Here is a 23689-nt window from a genome sequence, read left to right as displayed (position 1 = left end):
ACAGTTTAAGTGCTAGTTCCTCCCTTAATCTGAAGCCTTTCCTAACTCTACCACCCCAAAGCAGACTTGATTACCTCCCTTCCGGAGCCACCACTGTACCCTAATACAGGACTGAGGCACATGATTTTGCAATTACTTTTTCTTTTTTCCTTTTTTTTTTTTTTTTTTTTGAGATGGAGTTTTGCTCTGTTGCCGAGGTTGGAGTGCAATGGCGCGATCTCAGCTCACTGCAACCTCTGCCTCCCAGGTTCAAGTGATTCTCCTGCCTCAGCCTCCCAAGTAGCTGGGATTACAGGTACCCACCACCACGCCTGGCTAATTTTTGTATTTTTAGTAGAGATGGAATTTCACCATGTTGGCCAGGCTGGTCTTAAACTCCTGACCTCAGGTGATCTGCCTGCCTCAGCCTTCCAAAGTGCTGGGATTACAGGCGTGAGCCACCACGCCCAGCCTGCAATTACTTTTTCCAAGTGTCTGGCTGAGGGCAGGGCCTGTGTCATCCTCTATCATATTCCTTCTGCGTCACGCTGCGTCTGGCATATAGCCATGGGAACGAATTAAAAGAGCAAGCAAATAAGAGAACAGATTGATGACCTAAATGCCCATAACAAAAAATAAGGGTATGAACTCCAAATCCAACATTTTGCAAATCAACAAAGACTCTGTACAATGAGAAAAATACATTACATTGATATTCTCCAGAGAGCAAGATGTGAAGTCAACCCTTCAATAGTGACACTGCTAGGAAACACGACCTGATTGAACCTAGGAAAAAGGAGCCACACCGTATTCAAAATACACTGCTTAGGAAGTGACAGAGGCAAAAACAAACAGGCTTCTGCAAGGCAAGGACGAGAAGAACCATGCAGAGCTGCTTGCTGTTTCCACAGGACACAGGGCAGAGGGGTGGCCCAAGAAGCAAATGAATCAAATTCTGCCCGTAATGGTAGTTAGCGCCCCTCTTTCCTCACCAAGTGTTGTATTAATTTCTACAAGCAATCTCTTCTCAATGTATCATCCTACCCTCAGCTAGTAAGTCAGCAAAACCTCTACATAGTGACTCACTGGATTCCCAGCCCAAGCCTGACAATGGGCTTCTCTGGGGAGGTTTGGTAAAAGAGAATGTGAAAAAAAAAGTGGACACATCCCTTGGAATGTCCCTATTGATGTCAGAGAGAAGCTGGGGATGGATTTCTGTTGAGAGCTAAGCCCAGGACTGCTGCCACCAGTCTAGGCTCCCTCCTTGGACCTAGGAAAATGTCACCTCACAAAGTTTAATGGAAGTCCACTACTTTGTACACAGAAAAGGCATAGGAAAGAAAAACTGAAGTGTGACGCTTATAAACCCAAGGATGGAGACACTCTTTGTGAGGTGAGCTGTGCTGTCTCCTTAACTACATACAAGGCACAGCTATCGAATACATCATCAAAGTCTTGCTGAAGACATAAGACTCTCCACTCTGTAGTCACCAGGGAAAATGACAAACCAGGAATCACAAAGGTCCTCAGTTCATGCTGTGGGGTGCCAAAAAAAGTGACATGAATCTGGAACTCATGGCAGCAATACCTCAGAGGCTCATCTTTAGCAATTCCAGACCCTTCCAGTTCACAGGTCAATTTCATTTCATTTCATTTATTTCATTTCATTTCATCATTTCATTTCCATTTCATTTCATTCAGTTCATTTCATGATTTCATTTCACCATTTCATTTCATTCATTTCAATTTCATTTCATTCATTTTATTCCATTTCATTTCATTTCTTCATTTCATGATTTCATTTCATTTCATGATTTCATTTCATTTCATGATTTCATCATTTCATGATTTCATTTCATCATTTCATGATTTCATTTCGTTTCATTTCATTCCATTTCATTTCATTCATTTAATTTCCATTTCATTTCATTAGATCATTTCATTTCATTTCATTTCATTCCATTCCATTCCATTCCATCATTTCATTTTGTTTCCATTTCATTATTTCATTTCATTTATTTCATTTCATTTCAATCATTTCATTTCATTATTTCATTTCATTTCATTCATTTCTTTTTTTTTTTTTTTTTTTTTTTTTTTTTTTTTTTTTTTTTATTATACTTTAAGTTCTAGGGTACATGTGCATAACGTGCAGGTTTGTTACATATGTATACTTATGCCATGTTGGTGTGCTGCACCCATCAACTCGTCAGCACCCATCAATTCATCATTTATATCATGTATAACTCCCCAATGCAATCCCTCCCTCCTCCCCCCTCCCCATGATAGACCCCAGTGTGTGATGTTCCCCTTCCCGAGTCCAAGTGATCTCATTGTTCAGTTCCCACCTATGAGTGAGAACATGCGGTGTTTGGTTTTCTCTTCTTGTGATAGTTTGCTAAGAATGATGGTTTCCAGCTGCATCCATGTCCCTACAAAGGACGCAAACTCATCCTTTTTTATGGCTGCATAGTATTCCATGGTGTATATGTGCCACATTTTCTTAATCCAGTCTGTCACAGATGGACATTTGGGTTGATTCCAAGTCTTTGCTATTGTGAATAGTGCCGCAATAAACATACGTGTGCATGTGTCTTTGTAGTAGACTAATTTATAATCCTTTGGGTATATACCCAGTAGTGGGATGGCTGGGTCATATGGTACATCTAGTTCTAGATCCTTGAGGAATTGCCATACTGTTTTCCATAATGGTTGAACTAGTTTACAATCCCACCAACAGTGTAAAAGTGTTCCTATTTCTCCACATCCTCTCCAACACCTGTTGTTTCCTGACTTCTTAATGATTGCCATTCTAACTGGTGTGAGATGGTATCTCATTGTGGTTTTGATTTGCATTTCTCTGATGGCCAGTGATGATGAGCATTTTTTCATGTGTCTGTTGGCTGTATGAATATCTTCTTTTGAGAAATGTCTGTTCATATCCTTTCCCCACTTTTTGATGGGGTTGTTTGTTTTTTTCTCGTATATTTGTTTGAGTTCTTTGTAGATTCTGGATATTAGCCCTTTGTCAGATGAGTAGGTTGCAAAAATTTTCTCCCATTCTGTAGGTTGCCTGTTCACTCTGATGGTAGTTTCTTTTGCTGTGCAAAAGCTCTTTAGTTTAATTAGATCCCATTTGTCAATTTTGGCTTTTGCTGCCGTTGCTTTTGGTGTTTTAGACATGAAGTCCTTGCCCATGCCTATGTCCTGAATGGTACTACCTAGATTTTCTTCTAGGGTTTTTATGGTATTAGGTCTAACATTTAAGTCTCTAATCCATCTTGAATTAATTTTCGTATAAGGGGTAAGGAAAGGATCCAGTTTCAGCTTTCTACTTATGGCTAGCCAATTTTCCCAGCACCATTTATTAAATAGGGAATCCTTTCCCCATTTCTTGTTTCTCTCAGGTTTGTCAAAGATCAGATGGCTGTAGATGTGCGGTATTATTTCTGAGGACTCTGTTCTGTTCCATTGGTCTATATCTCTGTTTTGGTACCAGTACCATGCTGTTTTGGTTACTGTAGCCTTGTAGTATAGTTTGAAGTCAGGTAGCGTGACGCCTCCAGCTTTGTCCTTTTGACTTAGGATTGTCTTGGCAATGCGGGCTCTTTTTTGGTTCCATATGAACTTTAAAGCAGTTTTTTCCAATTCTGTGAAGAAAGTCATTGGTAGCTTGATGGGGATGGCATTGAATCTATAAATAACCTTGGGGAGTATGGCCATTTTCACGATATTGATTCTTCCTATCCATGAGCATGGTATGTTCTTCCATTTGTTTGTGTCCTCTTTGATTTCACTGAGCAGTGGTTTGTAGTTCTCCTTGAAGAGGTCCTTTACATCCCTTGTAAGCTGGATTCCTAGGTATTTTATTCTCTTTGAGGCAATTGTGAATGGAAGTTCATTCCTGATTTGGCTCTCTGCTTGTCTGTTGCTGGTGTATAAGAATGCTTGTGATTTTTGCACATTAATTTTGTATCCTGAGACTTTGCTGAAGTTGCTTATCAGCTTAAGGAGATTTTGGGCTGAGACGATGGGGTTTTCTAAATATACAATCATGTCATCTGCAAACAGGGACAATTTGACTTCTTCTTTTCCTAACTGGATACCCTTGATTTCTTTCTCTTGCCTGATTGCCCTAGCCAGAACTTCCAACACTATGTTGAATAGGAGTGGTGAGAGAGGGCATCCCTGTCTTGTGCCAGTTTTCAAAGGGAATTTTTCCAGTTTTTGCCCATTCAGTATGATATTAGCTGTGGGTTTGTCATAAATAGCTCTTATTATTTTGAGGTACGTTCCATCAATACCGAATTTCTTGAGCGTTTTTAGCATGAAGGGCTGTTGAATTTTGTCAAAAGCCTTTTCTGCATCTATTGAGACAATCATGTGGTTCTTGTCTTTGGTTCTGTTTATATGCTGGATTACGTTTATTGATTTGCGAATGTTGAACCAGCCTTGCATCCCAGGGATGAAGCCCACTTGATCATGGTGGATAAGCTTTTTGATGTGCTGCTGAATCCGGTTTGCCAGTATTTTATTGAGGATTTTTGCATCAATGTTCATCAGGGATATTGGTCTAAAATTCTCTTTTTTTGTTGTGTCTCTGCCAGGCTTTGGTATGAGGATGATGTTGGCCTCATAAAATGAGTTAGGGAGGATTCCCTCTTTTTCTATTGATTGGAATAGTTTCCGAAGGAATGGTACCAGCTCCTCCTTGTACCTCTGGTAGAATTCAGCTGTGAATCCATCTGGTCCTGGACTTTTTTTGGTGGGTAGGCTATTAATTGTTGCCTCAATTTCAGAGCCTGCTATTGGTCTATTCAGGGATTCAACTTCTTCCTGGTTTAGCCTTGGGAGAGTGTAAGTGTCCAGGAAATTATCCATTTCTTCTAGATTTTCTAGTTGATTTGCGTAGAGGCGTTTATAGTATTCTCTGATGGTAGTTTGTATTTCTGTGGGGTCAGTGGTGATATCCCCTTTATCATTTTTTATTGCATCTATTTGATTCCTCTCTCTTTTTTCTTTATTAGCCTTGCTAGCGGTCTGTCAATTTTGTTGATCTTTTCAAAAAACCAACTCCTGGATTCATTGATTTTTTGGAGGGTTTTTTGTGTCTCTATCTCCTTCAGTTCTGCTCTGATCTTAGTTATTTCTTGCCTTCTGCTAGCTTTTGAATGTGATTGCTCTTGCCTCTCTAGTTCTTTTAATTGTGATGTTAGAGTGTCAATTTTAGATCTTTCCTGCTTTCTCTTGTGGGCATTTAGTGCTATAAATTTCCCTCTACACACTGCTTTAAATGTGTCCCAGAGATTCTGGTATGTTGTATCTTTGTTCTCATTGGTTTCAAAGAACATCTTTATTTCCGCTTTCATTTCGTTATGTACCCAGTAGTCATTCAGGAGCAGGTTGTTCAGTTTCCATGTAGTTGAGCGGTTTTGATTGAGTTTCTTAGTCCTGAGTTCTAGTTTGATTGCACTGTGGTCTGAGAGACAGTTTGTTATAATTTCTGTTCTTGTACATTTGCTGAGGAGTACTTTACTTCCAATTATGTGGTCAATTTTGGAATAAGTGCGATGTGGTGCTGAGAAGAATGTATATTCTGTTGATTTGGGGTGGAGAGTTCTATAGATGTCTATTAGGTCCGCTTGGTGCAGAGATGAGTTCAATTCCTGGATATCCTTGTTAACTTTCTGTCTCGTTGATCTGTCTAATGTTGACAGCGGAGTGTTGAAGTCTCCCATTATTATTGTATGGGAGTCTAAGTCTCTTTGTAAGTCTCTAAGGACTTGCTTTATGAATCTGGGTGCTCCTGTATTGGGTGCATATATATTTAGGAGAGTTAGCTCTTCCTGTTGAATTGATCCCTTTACCATTATGTAATGGCCTTCTTTGTCTCTTTTGATCTTTGATGGTTTAAAGTCTGTTTTATCTGAGACTAGGATTGCAACCCCTGCTTTTTTTTGTTCTCCATTTGCTTGGTAGATCTTCCTCCATCCCTTTATTTTGAGCCTATGTATGTCTCTGCATGTGAGATGGGTCTCCTGAATACAGCAGACTGATGGGTCTTGACTCTTTATCCAGTTTGCCAGTCTGTGTCTTTTAATTGGAGCATTTAGTCCATTAACATTTAAGGTTAATATTGTTATGTGTGAACTTGATCCTGCCATTATGATATTAACTGGTTATTTTGCTCGTTAGTTGATGCAGTTTCTTCCTAGCCTCGATGGTCTTTACATTTTGCCAAGTTTTTGCGATGGCTGGTACCGGTTGTTCCTTTCCATGTTTAGGGCTTCCTTCAGGGTCTCTTGTAAGGCAGGCCTGGTGGTGACAAAATCTCTAAGCATTTGCTTATCTGTAAAGGATTTTATTTCTCCTTCACTTATGAAACTTAGTTTGGCTGGATATGAAATTCTGGGTTGAAAATTCTTTTCTTTAAGAACGTTGAATATTGGCCCCCACTCTCTTCTGGCTTGTAGAGTTTCTGCCGAGAGATCTGCTGTTAGTCTGATGGGCTTCCCTTTGTGGGTGACCCGACCTTTCTCTCTGGCTGCCCTTAAGATTTTTTCCTTCATTTCAACTTTGGTGAATCTGGCAATGATGTGTCTTGGAGTTGCTCTTCTGGAGGAGTATCTTTGTGGCGTTCTCTGTATTTCCTGAATTTGAATGTTGGCCTGCCCTACTAGGTTGGGGAAGTTCTCCTGGATGATATCCTGAAGAGTGTTTTCCAACTTGGTTCCATTTTCCCCCTCACTTTCAGGCACCCCAATCAGACGTAGATTTGGTCTTTTTACGTAATCCCATACTTCTTGCAGGCTTTGCTCATTTCTTTTTCTTCTTTTTTCTTTTGGTTTCTCTTCTCGCTTCATTTCATTCATTTGATCTTCAATCGCTGATACTCTTTCTTCCAGTTGATCGAGTCGGTTACTGAAGCTTGTGCATTTGTCACGTATTTCTCGTGTCATGGTTTTCATCTCTGTCATTTCGTTTATGATCTTCTCTGCATTAATGAGTCTAGCTGTCAATTCTTCCACTCTTTTTTCAAGATTTTTAGTTTCTTTGCGCTGGGTACGTAATTCCTCCTTTAGCTCTGATAAGTTTGATGGACTGAAGCCTTCTTCTCTCCTCTCGTCCAAGTCATTCTCTGACCAGCTTTGATCCGTTGCTGGTGATGGGCTGCGCTCCTTTGCAGGGGGAGATGCGCTCTTATTTTTTGAATTTCCAGCTTTTCTGCCCTGCTTCTTCCCCATCTTTGTGGTTTTATCTGTCTCTGGTCTTTGATGGTGGTGACGAACTGATGGGGTTTTGGTATAGGTGTCCTTCCTGTTTGATAGTTTTCCTTCTGACAGTCAGAAGGACTCTCTGTTGGTCTGTTGGAGATTGCTTAAGGTCCACTCCAGACCCTGTTTGCCTGGGTATCAGCAGCAGAGGTTGCCGAAGATAGAATATTGCTGAACAGCGAGTGTACCTGTCTGATTCTTCCTTTGGAAGTGTCCTCTCAGGGGTGTACTCCACCCTGTGAGGTGTGGGGTGTCAGACTGCCCCTAGTGGGGGATTTCTCCCAGCTAGGCTACTCAGGGGTCAGGGACACACCTGAGCAGGCAGTCTGTCCGTTCTCAGATCTCAACCTCCGCGTTGGGAGATCCGCGGCTCTCCCCAAAGCTGTCAGACAGAGTCGTTCGCGTCTGCACCGGCTCCCGCTACTTCCCCTGTTGGTCTTCAGCTGTGCGCTGTCCCCAGAGGTGGAGACTACAGAGACAGGCAGGCTTCCTTGAGCTGCTGTGAGCTCCACCCAGTTCGAGCTTCCCAGCGGCTTTGTTTACCTACTTAAGCCTCAGCAATGGCGGGCGCCCCTCCCCCAGCCTCGCTGCTGCCTTGCGGATAGATCGCGGCAGACTGCTGTGTTAGCAGTGAGGGAGGCTTCGTGGGCGTGGGACCCTCCCGGCCAGGTGTGGGATATATTCTCCTGGAATGCCTGTATGCTTACAGCGCAGTATTGGGGTGGGAGTTACCCGATTTTCCAGGTGTTGTGTGTCTCAGTTCCCCTGGCTAGGAAAACGGATCCCCTTCCCCCTTGCGCTTCCAGGTGAGGCGATGCCTCGCCCTGCTTCAGCTCTCGCTGGTCAGGCTGCAGCAGCTGACCAGCACCGATTGTCCGGCACTCCCTAGTGAGATGACCCCAGTACCTCAGTTGAAAATGCAGAAATCACCGGTCTTCTGTGTCGCTCGCGCTGGGAGTTGGAGACTGGAGTTGTTCCTATTCGGCCATCTTGCTCCGCCCCCCATTTCATTCATTTCATTTCATTCCATTTCATTTCATTTCATCATTTCATTTCATTCATTTCATTTCCATTTCATTTCATTTTGTTTCCATTTCATTATTTCATTTATTTCATTTCATTTCATTATTTCATTTCATTTCATTATTTCATTTCATTTCATTATTTCATTTCAATCATTTAATTTCATTATTTCATTTCATTTCATCATTTCATTTCATTTCCATTTCATTGCATTATTTCATTTCATTTCATCATTTCATTTCATTTATTTCATTTCATTATTTCATTTCATTTCACCCTTTCAATTCATTTCATTCATTTCATTTCTATTTCATTTCATTATTTTCATTTCATTTCATTCATATCAATTTCATTTCATTTCATCATTTCATTTCATTCATTTCATTTATTTTATTTCATTTCATTTCATTCCATTTCATTTTATTTCATTCTATTTCATTTCATCATTTCATTCATTTCATTTTGTTTCCATTTCATTATTTCATTTCATTTATTTCATTTCATTTCAATCATTTCATTTCATTATTTCATTTCATTTCATCATTTCATTCATTTCATTGCATTTCCATTTCATTTCATTTCCATTTCATTGCATTATTTCATTTCATTTATTTCATTTCATTTCATTATTTCCTTTCATTTCACCATTTCATCAATTCATTTTATTCATTTCATTTCTATTTCATTTCATTTCATTTTCATTTCATTTCATTCATTTCATATCAATTTCATTTCATTTCATTTCATCATTTCATTTCGTTTAATTCATTTCATTTCATCTCATTTCATTTCCATTTCATTTCATTTCCTTTTCCTTTCATCATTTCATTTCATTCCCTTTTCATCATTTCATTTCCTTTCATCATTTCATTTCATTTCATTATTTCATTTCATTTTTTCATTTTTCATTTCATTTCATCATTTTATTCATTTATTTCATTTCATTTCATTCATTTCATTATTCATTTCATTTCATTTCATTCCATTCTATCTCATTTCAGTTTCATTTCATCATTTCCATTTCATTTAATTTCATTTCCATTTCCATGCCATTGCATTCCATTCCATTCCATTATTTCATTTCATTTCCATTTCATTTCATTTCCTTTTCCTTTCATCATTTCATTTCCTTTCATCATTTCATTATTTCATTTCATTTTTCATTTTATTCATTTCATTTATTTCATTTCATTACATTCATTTCATTTATTTCATTTCATTCATTATTCATTTCATTTCATTCCATTCCATTCTATCTCATTTCAGTTTCATTTCATTTCATCATTTCCATTTCATTTATTTCATTTCCATTTCCATGCCATTCCATTCCATTATTTCATCATTTCATTTCATTTCAATTTCATTTCATTTCATTTCAGTTTCATCATTTCATCATTTTATTTCATTTCATCATTTCATTTCATTCATTTCATTACTTCATTTTTCTTTTTAAATTTATTATTATACTTTAAGTTCTAGGGTACATGTGGATAGCGTGCAGGTTTGTTACATATGTATACTTGTGCCATGTTGGTGTGCTGCACCCATCAACTCATCAGCACCCATCAACTCGTCATTTACATCAGGTATAACTCCCAATGCAATCCCTCCCCCCACCCCCTCCACATGATAGGCCCCGGTGTGTGATGTCCCCCTTCCCGAGTCCAAGTGATCTCATTGTTCAGTTCCCACCTATGAGTGAGAACATGCGGTGTTTGGTTTTCTGTTCTTGTGATAGTTTGCTAAGAATGATGGTTTCCAGCTGCGTCCATGTCCCTATAAAGGACACAAACTCATTCTTTTTTATGGCTGCATAGTATTCCATGGTGTATATGTGCCACATTTTCTTAATTCAGTCTGTCACAGATGGACATTTGGGTTGATTCCAAGTCTTTGCTATTGTGAATAGTGCCGCAATAAACATATGTGTGCATGTGTCTTTATAGCAGCATGATTTATAATCCTTTGGGTATATACCCAGTAATGGGATGGCTGGGTCATATGGTACATCTAGTTCTAGATCCTTGAGGAATCGCCATACTGTTTTCCATAATGGTTGAACTAGTTTACAATCCCACCAACAGTGTAAAAGTGTTCCTATTTCTCCACATCCTCTCCAGCACCTGTTGTTTCCTGACTTTTGGATGATTGCCATTCTAACTGGTGTGAGATGGTATCTCATTGTGGTTTTGATTTGCATTTCTCTGATGGTGAGTGATGATGAGCATTTTTTCATGTGTCTGTTGGCTGTATGAATGTCTTCTTTTGAGAAATGTCTGTTCATATCCTTTGCCCACTTTTTGATGGGGTTGTTTTTTTCTTGTAAATTTGTTTGAGTTCTTTGTAGGTTCTGGATATTAGCCCTTTGTCAGATGAGTAGATTGCAAAAATTTTCTCCCATTCTGTAGGTTGCCTGTTCACTCTGATGGTAGTTTCTTTTGCTGTGCAGCTCTGTAGTTTAATTAGATCCCATTTGTCAAGTTTGGCTTTTGTTGCCGTTGCTTTTGGTGTTTTAGACATGAAGTCCTTACCCATGCCTATGTCCTGAACGGTACTACCTAGGTTTTCTTCTAGGGTTTTTATGGTACTAGGTCTAACATTTAAGTCTCTAATCCATCTTGAACTAATTTTTGTATACGGAGTAAGGAAAGGATCCAGTTTCAGCTTTCTACTTATGGCTAGCCAATTTTCCCAGCACCATTTATTAAATAGGGAATCCTTTCCCCATTTCTTGTTTCTCTCAGGTTTGTCAAAGATCAGATGGCTGTAGATGTGTGGTATTATTTCTGAGGACTCTGTTCTGTTCCATTGGTCTATATCTCTGTTTTGGTACCAGTACCATGCTGTTTTGGTTACTGTAGCCTTGTAGTATTGTTTGAAGTCAGGTAGCATGATGCCTCCAGCTTTGTTCTTTTGACTTAGGATTGTCTTGGCAATGCGGGCTCTTTTTTGGTTCCATATGAACTTTAAAGCAGTTTTTTCCAATTCTGTGAAGAAAGTCATTGGTAGCTTGATGGGGATGGCATTGAATCTATAAATAACCTTGGGCAGTATGGCCATTTTCACGATATTGATTCTTCCTATCCATGAGCATGGTATGTTCTTCCATTTGTTTGTGTCCTCTTACTTCACTGAGCAGTGGTTTGTAGTTCTCCTTGAAGAGGTCCTTTACATCCCTTGTAAGTTGGATTCCTAGGTATTTTATTCTCTGAAGCAATTGTGAATGGAAGTTCATTCATGATTTGGCTCTCTGTTTGTCTGTTACTGGTGTATAAGAATGCTTGTGATTTTTGCACGTTGATTTTGTATCCTGAGACTTTGCTGAAGTTGCTTATCAGCTTAAGTAGATTTTGGGCTGAGATGATGGGGTTTTCTAAATAGACAATCATGTCATCTGCAAACAGGGACAATTTGACTTCTTCTTTTCCTAACTGAATACCCTTTATTTCTTTCTCTTGCCTGATTGCCCTAGCCAGAACTTCCAACACTATGTTGAATAGGAGTGGTGAGAGAGGGCATCCCTGTCTTGTGCCAGATTTCAAAGGGAATTTTTCCAGTTTTTGCCCATTCAGTATGATATTGGCTGTGGGTTTGTCATAAATAGCTCTTACTATTTTGAGGTACATTCCATCAATACCAAATTTATTGAGAGTTTTTAGCATGAAAGGCTGTTGAATTTTGTCAAAGGCCTTTTCTGCATCTATTGAGATAATCATGTGGTGTTTGTCTTTGGTTCTGTTTATATGCTGGATTACGTTTATTGATTTGCAAATGTTGAACCAGCCTTGCATCCCAGGGATGAAGCCCACTTGATCACGGTGGATAAGCTTTTTGATGTGCTGCTGAATCCGGTTTGCCAGTATTTTATTGAGGATTTTTGCATCGATGTTCATCAGGGATATTGGTCTAAAATTCTCTTTTTTTGTTGTGTCTCTGTCTGTCTTTGGTATCAGGATGATTTTGGCCTCATAAAACAAGATTGGGAGGATTCCCTCTTTTTCTATTGATTGGAATAGTTTCAGAAGGAATAGTACCAGCTCCTCCTTGTACCTCTGGTAGAATTCGGCTGTGAATCCGTCTGGTCCTGGACTTTTTTTGGTTGGTAGGCTATTAATTATTGCCTCAATTTCAAGCCTGCTATTGGTCTATTCAGGGATTCAGCTTCTTCCTGGTTTAGTCTTGGGAGAGTGTAAGTGTCCAGGAAGTTATCCATTTCTTCTAGATTTTCTAGTTGATTTGCGTAGAGGTGTTTATAGTATTCTCTGATGGTAGTTTTTATTTCTGTGGGGTCCGTGGTGATATCCCCTTTATCATTTTTTATTGCATCTATTTGATTCTTCTCTCTTTTCTTCTTTATTAGTCTTGCTAGCAGTCTGTCAATTTTGTTGATCTTTTCAAAAAACCAACTCCTGGATTCACTGATTTTTTGGAGGGTTTTTTGTGTCTCTATCTCCTTCAGTTCTGCTCTGATCTTAGTTATTTCTTGCCTTCTGCTAGCTTTTGAATGTGTTTGCTCTTGCTTCTCTAGTTCTTTTAATTGTGATGTTAGAGTGTCAATTTTAGATCTTTCCAGCTTTCTCTTGTGGGCATTTAGTGCTATAAATTTCCCTCTACACACTGCTTTAAATGTGTCCCAGAGATTCTGGTATGTTGTATCTTTGTTCTCATTGGTTTCAAAGAACATCTTTATTTCTGCCTTCATTTCGTTATGTACCCAGTAGTCATTCAGGAGCAGGTTGTTCAGTTTCCATGTAGTTGAGTGGTTTTGATTGAGTTTCTTAGTCCTGAGTTCTAGTTTGATTGCACTGTGGTCTGAGAGATAGTTTGTTATAATTTCTGTTCTTGTACATTTGCTGAGGAGTGCTTTACTTCCAATTACGTGGTCAATTTTGGAATAAGTGCGACGTGGTGCTGAGAAGAATGTATATTCTGTTGATTTGGGGTGGAGAGTTCTATAGATGTCTATTAGGTCTGCTTGCTGCAGAGACGAATTCAATTCCTGGATATTCTTGTTAACTTTCTGTCTCGTTGATCTGTCTAATGTAATGACAGTGGGGTGTTGAAGTCTCCCATTATTATTGTATGGGAGTCTAAGTCTCTTTGTAAGTCTCTAAGGACTTGCTTTATGAATCTGGGTGCTCCTGTATTGGGTGCATATATATTTAGGAGAGTTAGCTCTTCCTGTTGAATTGATCCCTTTACCATTATGTAATGGCCTTCTTTGTCTCTTTTGATCTTTGATGGTTTAAAGTCTGTTTTATCAGAGACTAGTATTGCAACCCCTGCTTTTTTTTGTTCTCCATTTGCTTGGTAGATCTTCCTCCATCCCTTTATTTTGAGCCTATGTATGTCTCTGCATGTGAGATGGGTCTCCTGAATACAGCAGACTGATGAGTCTTGACTATCCAGTTTGTCAGTCTGTGTCTTTTAATTGGACCATTTACTCCATTTACATTTAAGGTTAATATTGTTATGTATGAACTTGATCCTGCCATTATGATATTAACTGGTTATTTTGCTCATTAGTTGATGCAGTTTCTTCCTAGCCTCGATGGTCTTTACATTTTGGCATGTTTTTGCAATGGCTGGTACCGGTTGTTCCTTTCCATGTTTAGTGCTTCCTTCAGGGTCTCTTGTAAGGCAGGCCTGGTGGTAAGAAAATCTCTAAGCTTTTGCTTATCTGTAAAGGATTTTATTTCTCCTTCACTTATGAAACTTAGTTTGGCTGGATATGAAATTCTGGGTTTAAAATTCTTTTCTTTAAGAATGTTGAATATTGGCCCCCACTCTCTTCTGGCTTGTAGAGTTTCTGCCGAGAGATCTGCCGTTAGTCTGATGGGCTTCCCTTTGTGGGTAACCCGACCTTTCTCTCTGGCTGCCCTTAAGATTTTTTCCTTCATCTCAACTTTGGTAATCTGGCAATTATGTGTCTTGGAGTTGCTCTTCTCGAGGAGTATCTTTGTGGCATTCTCTGTATTTCCTGAATTTGAATGTTGGCCTGCCCTACTAGGTTGGGGAAGTTCTCCTGGATGATATCCTGAAGAGTGTTTTCCAACTTGGTTCCATTTTCCCCCTCTTTCAGGCACCCCAATCAGACATAGATTTGGTCTTTTTACATAATCCCATACTTCTTGCAGGCTTTGTTCATTCCTTTTTCTTCTTTTTTCTTTTGGTTTCTCTTCTCGCTTCATTTCATTCATTTGATCCTCAATCGCTGATACTCTTTCTTCCAGTTGATCGAGTCGGTTACTGAAGCTTGTGCGTTTGTCACGTATTTCTCGTGTCATGGTTTTCATCTCTGTCATTTTGTTTATGACCTTCTCTGCATTAATTATTCTAGTTATCAATTCTTCTACTCTTTTTTCAAGATTTTGAGTTTCTTTACGCTGGGTACGTAATTCCTCCTTTAGCTCTGAGAAGTTTGATGGACTGAAGCCTTCTTCTCTCATCTCGTCAAAGTCATTCTCCGTCCGGCTTTGATCCGTTGCTGGCGATGAGCTGCGCTCCTTTGCAGGGGGACATGCGCTCTTATTTTTTGAATTTCCAGTTTTTCTGCCCTGCTTTTTCCCCATCTTTGTGGTTTTATCTGCCTCTGGTCTTTGATGATGGTGACGTACTGATGGGGTTTTGGTGTAGATGTCCTTCCTGTTTGATAGTTTTTCTTCTAACAGTCAGGACCCTCAACTGTAGGTCCGTTGGATATTGCTTTAGGTCCACTCCAGACCCTGTTTGCCTGTATCAGCAGCAGAGGCTGCAGAAGATAGAATATTGCTGAACAGTGAGTGTACCTGTCTGATTCTTACTTTGGAAGCTTCCTCTCAGGGGTGTAGTCCACCGTGTGACGTGTGGGGTGTCAGTTTGACCCTAGTGGAGGATGTCTCCCAGTTAGGCTACTCAGGGGTCAGGGAGCCACTTGAGCAGGCAGTCTGTCCGTTCTCAGATCTCAACCTCCGTGTTGGGAGATCCACTGCGCTCTTCAAAGCTGTCAGACAGAGTCGTTTGCGTCTGCAGAGGTTTCTGCTGCTTTATTTTTTGTTGTTGTTGTTGTTTAGCTGTGCCCTGTCCCCAGAGGTAGAGTCTACAGAGACAGGCAGGCTTCCTTGAGGTGCTGCAAGCTCCACCCAGTTCGAGCTTTCCAGCAGCTTTGTTTACCTACTTAAGCCTCGGCAATGGCGGGCACCCCTCCCCCAGCCTCGCTGCTGCCTTGGGGTTAGATCGCAGACTGCTGTGCTAGCAATGAGGGAGGCTCCATGGGCGTGGGACCCTCCCAGCCAGGTGTGGGATATAATCTCCTGGTGTGCCTGTTTGCTTAAAGCTCAGTATTGGGGTGGGAGTTACCCGATTTTTCAGGTGTTGTGTGTCTCAGTTCCCCTGGCTAGGAAAAGGGATTCCCTTCCCCCTTGCGCTTCCCAGGTGAGGCGATGCCTCCACCTGCTTCCGCTCTCGCTGGTCGGGCTGCAGCAGCTGACCAGCACCGATTGTCCGGCAGTCCCTAGTGAGATGAACCCCAGTACCTCAGTTGAAAATGCAGAAATCACCGGTCTTCTGTGTCGCTCGCGCTGGGAGTTGGAGACTGGAGCTGTTCCTATTCAGCCATCTTGCTCCCAGACTTCATTTCATTTTCATTTCATTCATTTCATTTCATTTCATTATTTCATCATTTCATTCATTTCATTATTTCATCATTTCATTTCATCATGTCATTTCATTCATTTCATTTCATCATGTCATTTCATTATTTCATTTCATCATTTCATTAATTTCATCATTTCATTCATTTCCATTTCATTTCACATTTCATTTCATCATTTCATTCATTTCATTTCATTCATTTCATTATTTCATTTCATTTCCTTTCATCATTTCATTTCTTTCATTTCATTCCATTTCATTTCATCACTTCATTTCATTCATTTCACTTCATTTCATTCATTTCATCATTTCATTTTATTCATTTCATTTCATTTCAATATTTCATTTCATTTCAATATTTCATTTCATTATTTTATTTCACATCATCATTTCAATTTCATTTCATTCCATTCCATTCATTTCATTTCGTTTCAATTTCGTTTCATTCATTTCATTTCATTATTTCATTTCATTCATTTCATTACTTCATTTCATTTCATTCATTTCATTTCATACATTTCACTTCATTTGATTTCATTTCATTTCATCATTCCATTCATTTCATCATTTCATTTATTTCATTTAATTTCATTATTTCATCATTTCATTTCATTATTACATTTCATCATTTCTATTTCATTTCATTCATTTCATTTCAATTCCATTTCATTTCATTTATTTCATTTCATTTCCCATTTCATTTCATTCATTTCATCACTTCATTTCATTCATTTCACTTCATTTCATTTGATTTCATTTCATCATTTCATTTCATTCATTTCATCACTTCATTTCATTCATTTCATTTGATTTCATTTCATTCATTTCATTTTCATTTCATTTCATCACTTCATTTCATTTCATTCATTTCACTTCATTTCATTTGATTTCATTTCATCATTTCATTTCATTCATTCATTATTTATTTCATTTCCTTTCATCATTTCTTTCATTCTATTTCATCACTTCATTCCATTCATTTCATCACTTCATTTCATTCATTGCATTCATTTCACTTCATTTCTTTTGATTTCATTTCGTCATTTCATTTCATTCATTTCATTTCAATTTCATTTCATTTCATATTTCATCATTTCATTTCAATTTCATTTCATTTCAATTTCATTCATTTCATTATTTCATTCATTTCATCATTTCATTCATTTCCATTTCATTTCATATTTCATTTCATCATTTCATTTCATTCATTTCATTATTTCATTCATTTCATTTCATTTATTTCATTCATTTCATCACTTCATTCCATTTCATTCATTTCATTAATTTCACTTCATCATTTCATTCATTCATTCCATTTCAATTTCATTTCATTTATTTCATCATTTCATTATTTCATTTATTTCATTTCATTTCATCATTTCATCATTTCATTTCATTTTTCAATTTCATTTCATTTCATCATTTCATTCATTCATTCATCACTTAATTCATTTCCATTTCATTTCATTTCAGTCATTTCATCATTTCATTTCATTCATTTCTTCATTTCATTTATTTCATTTCCTTTCATTTCATTCATTTAATTCCATTTCATTTCATCACTTCATTTCATTCATTTCACTTCATTTCATTTCATTCATTTCATTTCATTCCAATTTCATTTCATTTCATCATCATTTCATTATTTCATTTCCATTTCATTTTCATCATTTCATTTCATTTCCATTTCATTTCATTTCGTTTCCATTTCATTTATTTCATTTCATTTCATCATTTCATTTATTTCATTTCACTTCATTTCATTTCATCATTTGATTTCATTTCATCATTTCATTTCATTTCATTCATTCATTTCCATTTCATTTCATTTCATCATTTGATTTCATTTCATCATTTCATTTCCATTTCATTTCATTTCATTCCAGTTCATTATTTCATTTCATTTCAATTTCATTTCTTCATTTCATCAATTCATTTCATTTCATTTCAATTTCATTTCATTTCATCATTTCATTTTATCATTTCATTTCATCCATTTCATTTCATTTCATTTCGTTTTCATTTCTTTCATTTCATTTCAATTTCATTTCATTTCAATTTCATTTCATTTCATATTTCATCATTTCATTTCATTCATTTCATTATTTCATTTCAATTTCATCATTTCATTTCATTCTGTTATTTCATTTCATTTCATATCATTTCCAATTTCATTTATTTCATTTCATTTAATTTCATCATTTCATTTATTTCAATTTCATTTCATTATTTCATTCATTTCATTTCATCACTTCATTCATTTCCATTTCATTTCATTTCAGTCATTTCATCATTTCATTTCATTTCATTATTTCATTTCCTTTCATTTCATTTCTTTCATTTCATTCCATTTCATTTCATCACTTCATTCCATTTCATTCATTTCACTTCATTTCATTTCATTTCATTCATTCATTCCATTTCAATTCATTTCATTTATTTCATTTCATTTCATCATTTCATTATTTCATTTATTTCATTATTTCATTTCCATTTCATTTCATTCATCATTTCATTTCATTTCCATTTCATTTCGTTTCCATTTCATTTATTTCATTATTTCATTTCATCATTTCATTTATTTCATTTCACTTCATCATTTCATTATTTCATTTCATCATTTCATTTCATTTCATCATTTCATTATTTCATTTCATTCATTCATTTCCATTTCATCATTTGATTTCATCATTTCATTTCCATTTCATCATTTCATTTCATTCATTTCAGTTCATTTCATTTCATTATTTCATTTCATTTCAATTTCATTTCATTTCTTCATTTCATCAATTCATTTCATTTCAATTTCATTTATTTTATTTCATTTCAATTTCATTTCATTTCATTTCATCATTTCATTTCATCCATTTCATCATTTCTATTTCATTTCATTTCGTTTTCATTTCTTTCATTTCATTTCATCATTTCATCATTTCATTTCATTCATTTCATTTCAATTTCATTTCATCATTTCATTATTTCATTTCAATTTCATTTATTTCATTTCATTCCATTATTTCATTTCATCATATCATTTCCATTTCATTTATTTCATTTCATTTAATTTCATTTCATTTATTTCATTTCATTTCAATTTCATTTCATCATTTCATTCATTTCATTTCCATTCCATTTCCATATCATTTCATCATTTCATTTCCTTTCATTTCATTCATTCCATTTCATTCATTTCTTTCATTTCATTGCAATTTCATTTCATTTCATTTCGTTTCATCATTTCATTTCATTTCACTTCATTCCATTCCATTTCATTTCCATTTCATTCCATTCCATTTCCTTTCATTTCATCCTTCCCCTTTCCCCTTCTCCCCTTCCCCTTCCCCTTCTCCTTTCATAGATGGAGTCTCGTTCTGTCGCCCAGGCTGGAGCGCAGTGGTGCAATCTCAGTTCACTGCAACCTCCACCTCCCAGGCTCAAGCAATTCTCTGCCTCCACCTACCGAGTAGCTGGGAATACAGGCGCCCGCCACCACACCTAGCTAATTTTTGTATTTTTAGTAGAGAAGAGGTTTTACCATCTTGGCCAGGCTGATCTTGAACTCCTGACCTTGTGATCCACCCGCTTCAGCCTCACAAAGTGCTGGGATTACAGGTGTGAGCCACTGCGCGTGGCCAGGTCATCTTTGCATCCAGGCTGCTCACAGTGTTTCCACACACCAACCAATCTCTTAATACTTACCACAATGATCAGGCAGTAAAAACCATCACTCTTACTTCCCATTTGGGAAAACTAAAGCCGAGAAACTCAAAAACTTGTGTAGCACTAAGTATGAATTACCTACGTCAACACTGTTTCCCTAATTTTCAGACTCTAGCCTTCCTTAATTCCCAGCTGATTCTAATAAAGACCCAAAAGAGAACCAGAACATGTTACAACTCTTTTTCTACCTGGAGAAAGGCATAATTCTCAAGAAACAACATAGTTCATATCTTGTGTTAAAGTTAATTACTCTAGTAGAGAAGATTCTCTTAATTGACTTGGAAGTAGTTCACTGAAGAGTATTAAGTGCTGCTTCAAGGTACCAATTAGTCTGTTTAGATGCTTGAGTCTTAAATGTGAATTAACAATGTGTTGAATCAGAAACTCAAGAGTCTGAGTTCTGAGCAGAGGGAAAAATACAGCAGGAAATACACAAGATCAAAGTATGTCCAAGTATTTAAGATTTTCTCAGAAACCAGATGCCTAATCTATGTAACACATAGAATCTGCTGGGAAGAAGGGATGGGATGCAGTGGATGTGGATTTATTAACATTAGAACATCTGATGGGAAACAATATAGTGATGTTAAATACAAAACACTTCCACTCACACACCCAAGGAAAAATAAAATGCTCCAGAGAAACTTGCCAGTAGCTTGGAATCAACCCTAAGCAGCTAGGAAGAGTCAGTCAGAAAGGCCTAGGGCAGAATCCAGCACAGAGCTGAATGGATGCTACCTGCCTTTCTCTTCTCTTAGTCATAAATGAAAACTTTATATATGTGTGTTTAACACATTTTCATTTTTATTTGACATGCCTGCTTTCCTACAGTCTGATTTATCTTGGCTTCAGAGCAATTCTGTTTGTAGACCTGGGAATTTTCTTCCATGTTGTAATACTCTATCAGTCTCCCTTGAGACAATGGCCAGTATCAGCTCAGTAGAACCAATAGGTCAGGAAACGTTCAGTATGGCAAAAACAGGATCCTGCTGATTTACCAAGATAAATTTCTGGCACAGTCACACCCCAATCTGACAATACACAGTCCCCTGACTGGTCTTGCCACCATTATTTACTCATTTCCTTACCTGCTTGATACTCTAAAATGAGGTGGAACTCATCCACTTCCTGCAATGACTCTGGTGGAACAAAGACATTGTCATCAAGAAGCTCATGTAGCTTTGGACCAACTGGACCGCAAAGAAGAACCTGGAGACAAGCAACACGAAGTTCATCAGGAGCCCCGTTCCTTGCCCCATAGAACCTCAACAGTACCCCAGGACAGTACATTCAGGTTGATTCTAATCATTTCAACAAAATATTGGAATCCAAATCTAATTCTGAAAGTTGTTGGTTTGGAGGTATGCAGCAGAAGGCATGTCACCAGGGCTAAGGTCTCTGGAGGGTATGACCATAATGTACCCAGAACTGAGAGGCTGACAAAAGAACTGTGTCACAGCCATCAGGCACCTATGCAGCTGCTGCATCTCATTCCCTCTGCTGAGGACTGCATGTTTGTGTCACCTCCCCAAATTTAGATGGTGAAGCCCAAACCCCCATGTGGCTTATTTGGAGATAGGGCTTTTGGAAGGTAATTAATATGAAATGAGGTCATAATGGTAAGGTGAGGTCCTAATCAGATAGAACTGGTGGCCTGATGAGAAAAAGAGAGAGAGATCAATCTCTCTCCTGCGACCGCGTGCACCAAGGACAGGACATGTGGGAACACACTGAGAAGGTGGCCACCTGCAAGCCAAGAATAGACTTCTCACCAGAAGCCACACCTTGCTGGAACCTTGATCTGGGGCTTTCCAGTCTCCACTGTGAGAAAATAAACTTCTGTTGCTGGAGACCCTAAGTTTATGGTATTTTGCTACTATGATAGCCAAAGAAGACCCTATCCCCACTTTCTTTACTCACTCACATCTTGTGCAGGCAAAGAGACATGGGATGTTGTCTGCAATAAAGCTGCCAGATGAAAACTGTTTTGAGTTTTTATACAGTATAAAAACAGTTTCTGGATCATCATATCCTCAACCGGGTGACCTCATTTGTGGAATAAAATTCTCTCCCATTACTGAACTGTTACGTGAATAGGATGGCCTTTTCAATATGAGAATTAAAGAGCATCCCAACTGAGAGACTTCAGGGGAAGGGGCTCTGCAGCTTTTCCAAAACCTTTTTCTTCAACTCCAACCAGGGCCTCCCTCTGGCTATTCTTTCTAGAAGCCACTTCGTATCTGTTCTTGTTTCTCAACTCCTATAAGCCGTTGTTTTTGCCACACCATTCAAGGCCAGGCTAGCAGACTCAAAACCACTGAACAATGAAGACTGCACTGAGATTTAAAGGAAAGTCCCCAGAGACTGTCAACACTGCTTCACTTTTTTCTTTTTTCTTTTTTTTGAGACAGAGTTTTGCTCTGTTGCCCAGGCTGGAGTGCAGTGGAGCAATCATAGCTCACCACAGCCTTGACCTCCCAGGCTCAAGCGATCCTCCTGCCTCAGCCTCCAGAGTAGCTGGGACTACAGGCATGAGCCACCGGGCCTGGCTTATTTTTTATTTTTATTTTTAATAGAGATAAGGCCTCACTACGTTGCCCAGGCTAGTCTCGAACTCCTGAGCTCAAGAGATCTCAGCCTCCCAAATTGCTAGGATTACAGGCGTGAGCCAACATACTTGGCCCATTTCAGATTTAATACGTCCCACCCAGAAGCTTCAAAAGGCATTAACTTGCTAATTAACTGCTTATATAGACTGCTTTGTACAGAGGTACTTTCGTGTTATCTAAGAAATCCCAGCTTCTGGATAAAAATATACTCCTCTCCCTTTTCTGCCTTGACACATGCCCTTTACTTGCCAATTCTGAAAGTTTTGCCCCAACCACTTTACTTCCTTTCTCTAATTCTTTGCTAGTGTTCCACTTCCAAGATGAGACAATGAGGGCCACAGGTCATATTTACCCTCCTGCCTGAAACAACAAAAAAGACAAAATATATGAAACAATGGTTTTCAAAACATTGTGTGAACATCAGACAATAAAGGACGATCCCTAAAAAACAGGAATAAACTGGCCAGGCACGGTGGCTCATGCCCGTAAGCCCAGCACTTTGGGAGGCTGAGACAGGCAGATCACTTGAGGTCAGGAGTTCAAGACCAGCCTGGCCAACATGGTGAAACCCTATCTCTACCAAAAATACAAATAATTTAGCTAGGCGTGGTGGTGCACACCTGTAATCCCAGCTACTCAGGAGGCTGAGGCAGGAGAATCACTTGAACCTGGGAGGTAGACAGCCAAGATCATGCCACTGCACTTTAGCATGGGCGACAAAGCAACACTCTGTCTCCAAAAAAAAAAAAAAAAAAAAAAAGAAACAGGAATAAATTTAGTAAGCCCTACAAATGTCCCAGCATATTACTGTAAAAGAATTTCCAGGTATACGGAACCTGAAAGAATTTATCACTAGCAGACTCCCACCACAAGCAATGTTAAAAGAAGTCCTTCTGGCAGAAGGGAGAATGACACGAGATGGAAATATGTTTTTGTATTTTTTTGAGATGGAGTCGCTCAGGCTGGAGTACACTGGTGTGATCTCGGCTCACTGTAACCTCCACCTCCTGCGTTTAAGTGATTCTCCCGCCTGAGCCTCCCAAGTAACTGGGATTATGGACATGTACCACCACGCTTGGCTAATTTTTTTTTTTTTTTTTTTTTGTATTTTTAGTAGAGATGGGGTTTCACCATGTTGGGTGAAACAACCTGACCATGCCAGGCTGGTCTCGAACTCCTGACCTCAAGTGATCTGCCCATCTTGGCCTTCCAAAGTGCTGCAATTACAGGCATGAGCCACCGTGCCCAGCCAGAAATACGAATCTAAACAAAGAAATGAAGAACAACAGAAATAGTAATGCTACATAAATACATAAGATTATTTTTCTTATTATTTAAATCTCTGTAAGAGATAACTGAAGTACTAACAAATGTAGTGTGAGGTTTGTAATATGCAGAAGTCAAATATTTCACAATGATCGTATAAAGATTGGAGGGAGAGAAGTACAGGCA

General features: G+C 38.3%; 1 protein-coding gene across 7 annotated transcripts in view; it reads right to left on the bottom strand.

The window, feature by feature from the left end:
- Positions 1 to 23689, bottom strand: part of ADPGK (ADP dependent glucokinase) — a 54441-nt gene that overhangs the window by 5237 nt on the left and 25515 nt on the right. For all 7 annotated transcript variants that reach the window (XM_010378000.2, XM_010378001.2, XM_030930646.1 and 4 more), the window contains one exon: positions 20717 to 20837. In XM_010378000.2, the coding sequence (XP_010376302.1) occupies positions 20717 to 20837 (121 nt within the window). The remainder of the gene's footprint in view (positions 1 to 20716; positions 20838 to 23689) is intronic.

This window comes from Rhinopithecus roxellana, chromosome 5 (assembly GCF_007565055.1).
Source record: "Rhinopithecus roxellana isolate Shanxi Qingling chromosome 5, ASM756505v1, whole genome shotgun sequence".
Taxonomy (NCBI): domain Eukaryota; kingdom Metazoa; phylum Chordata; class Mammalia; order Primates; family Cercopithecidae; genus Rhinopithecus; species Rhinopithecus roxellana.
The sequence above is the reverse complement of the archived record's forward strand: the minus strand, read 5'-3'. Positions and strand labels throughout refer to the sequence as shown.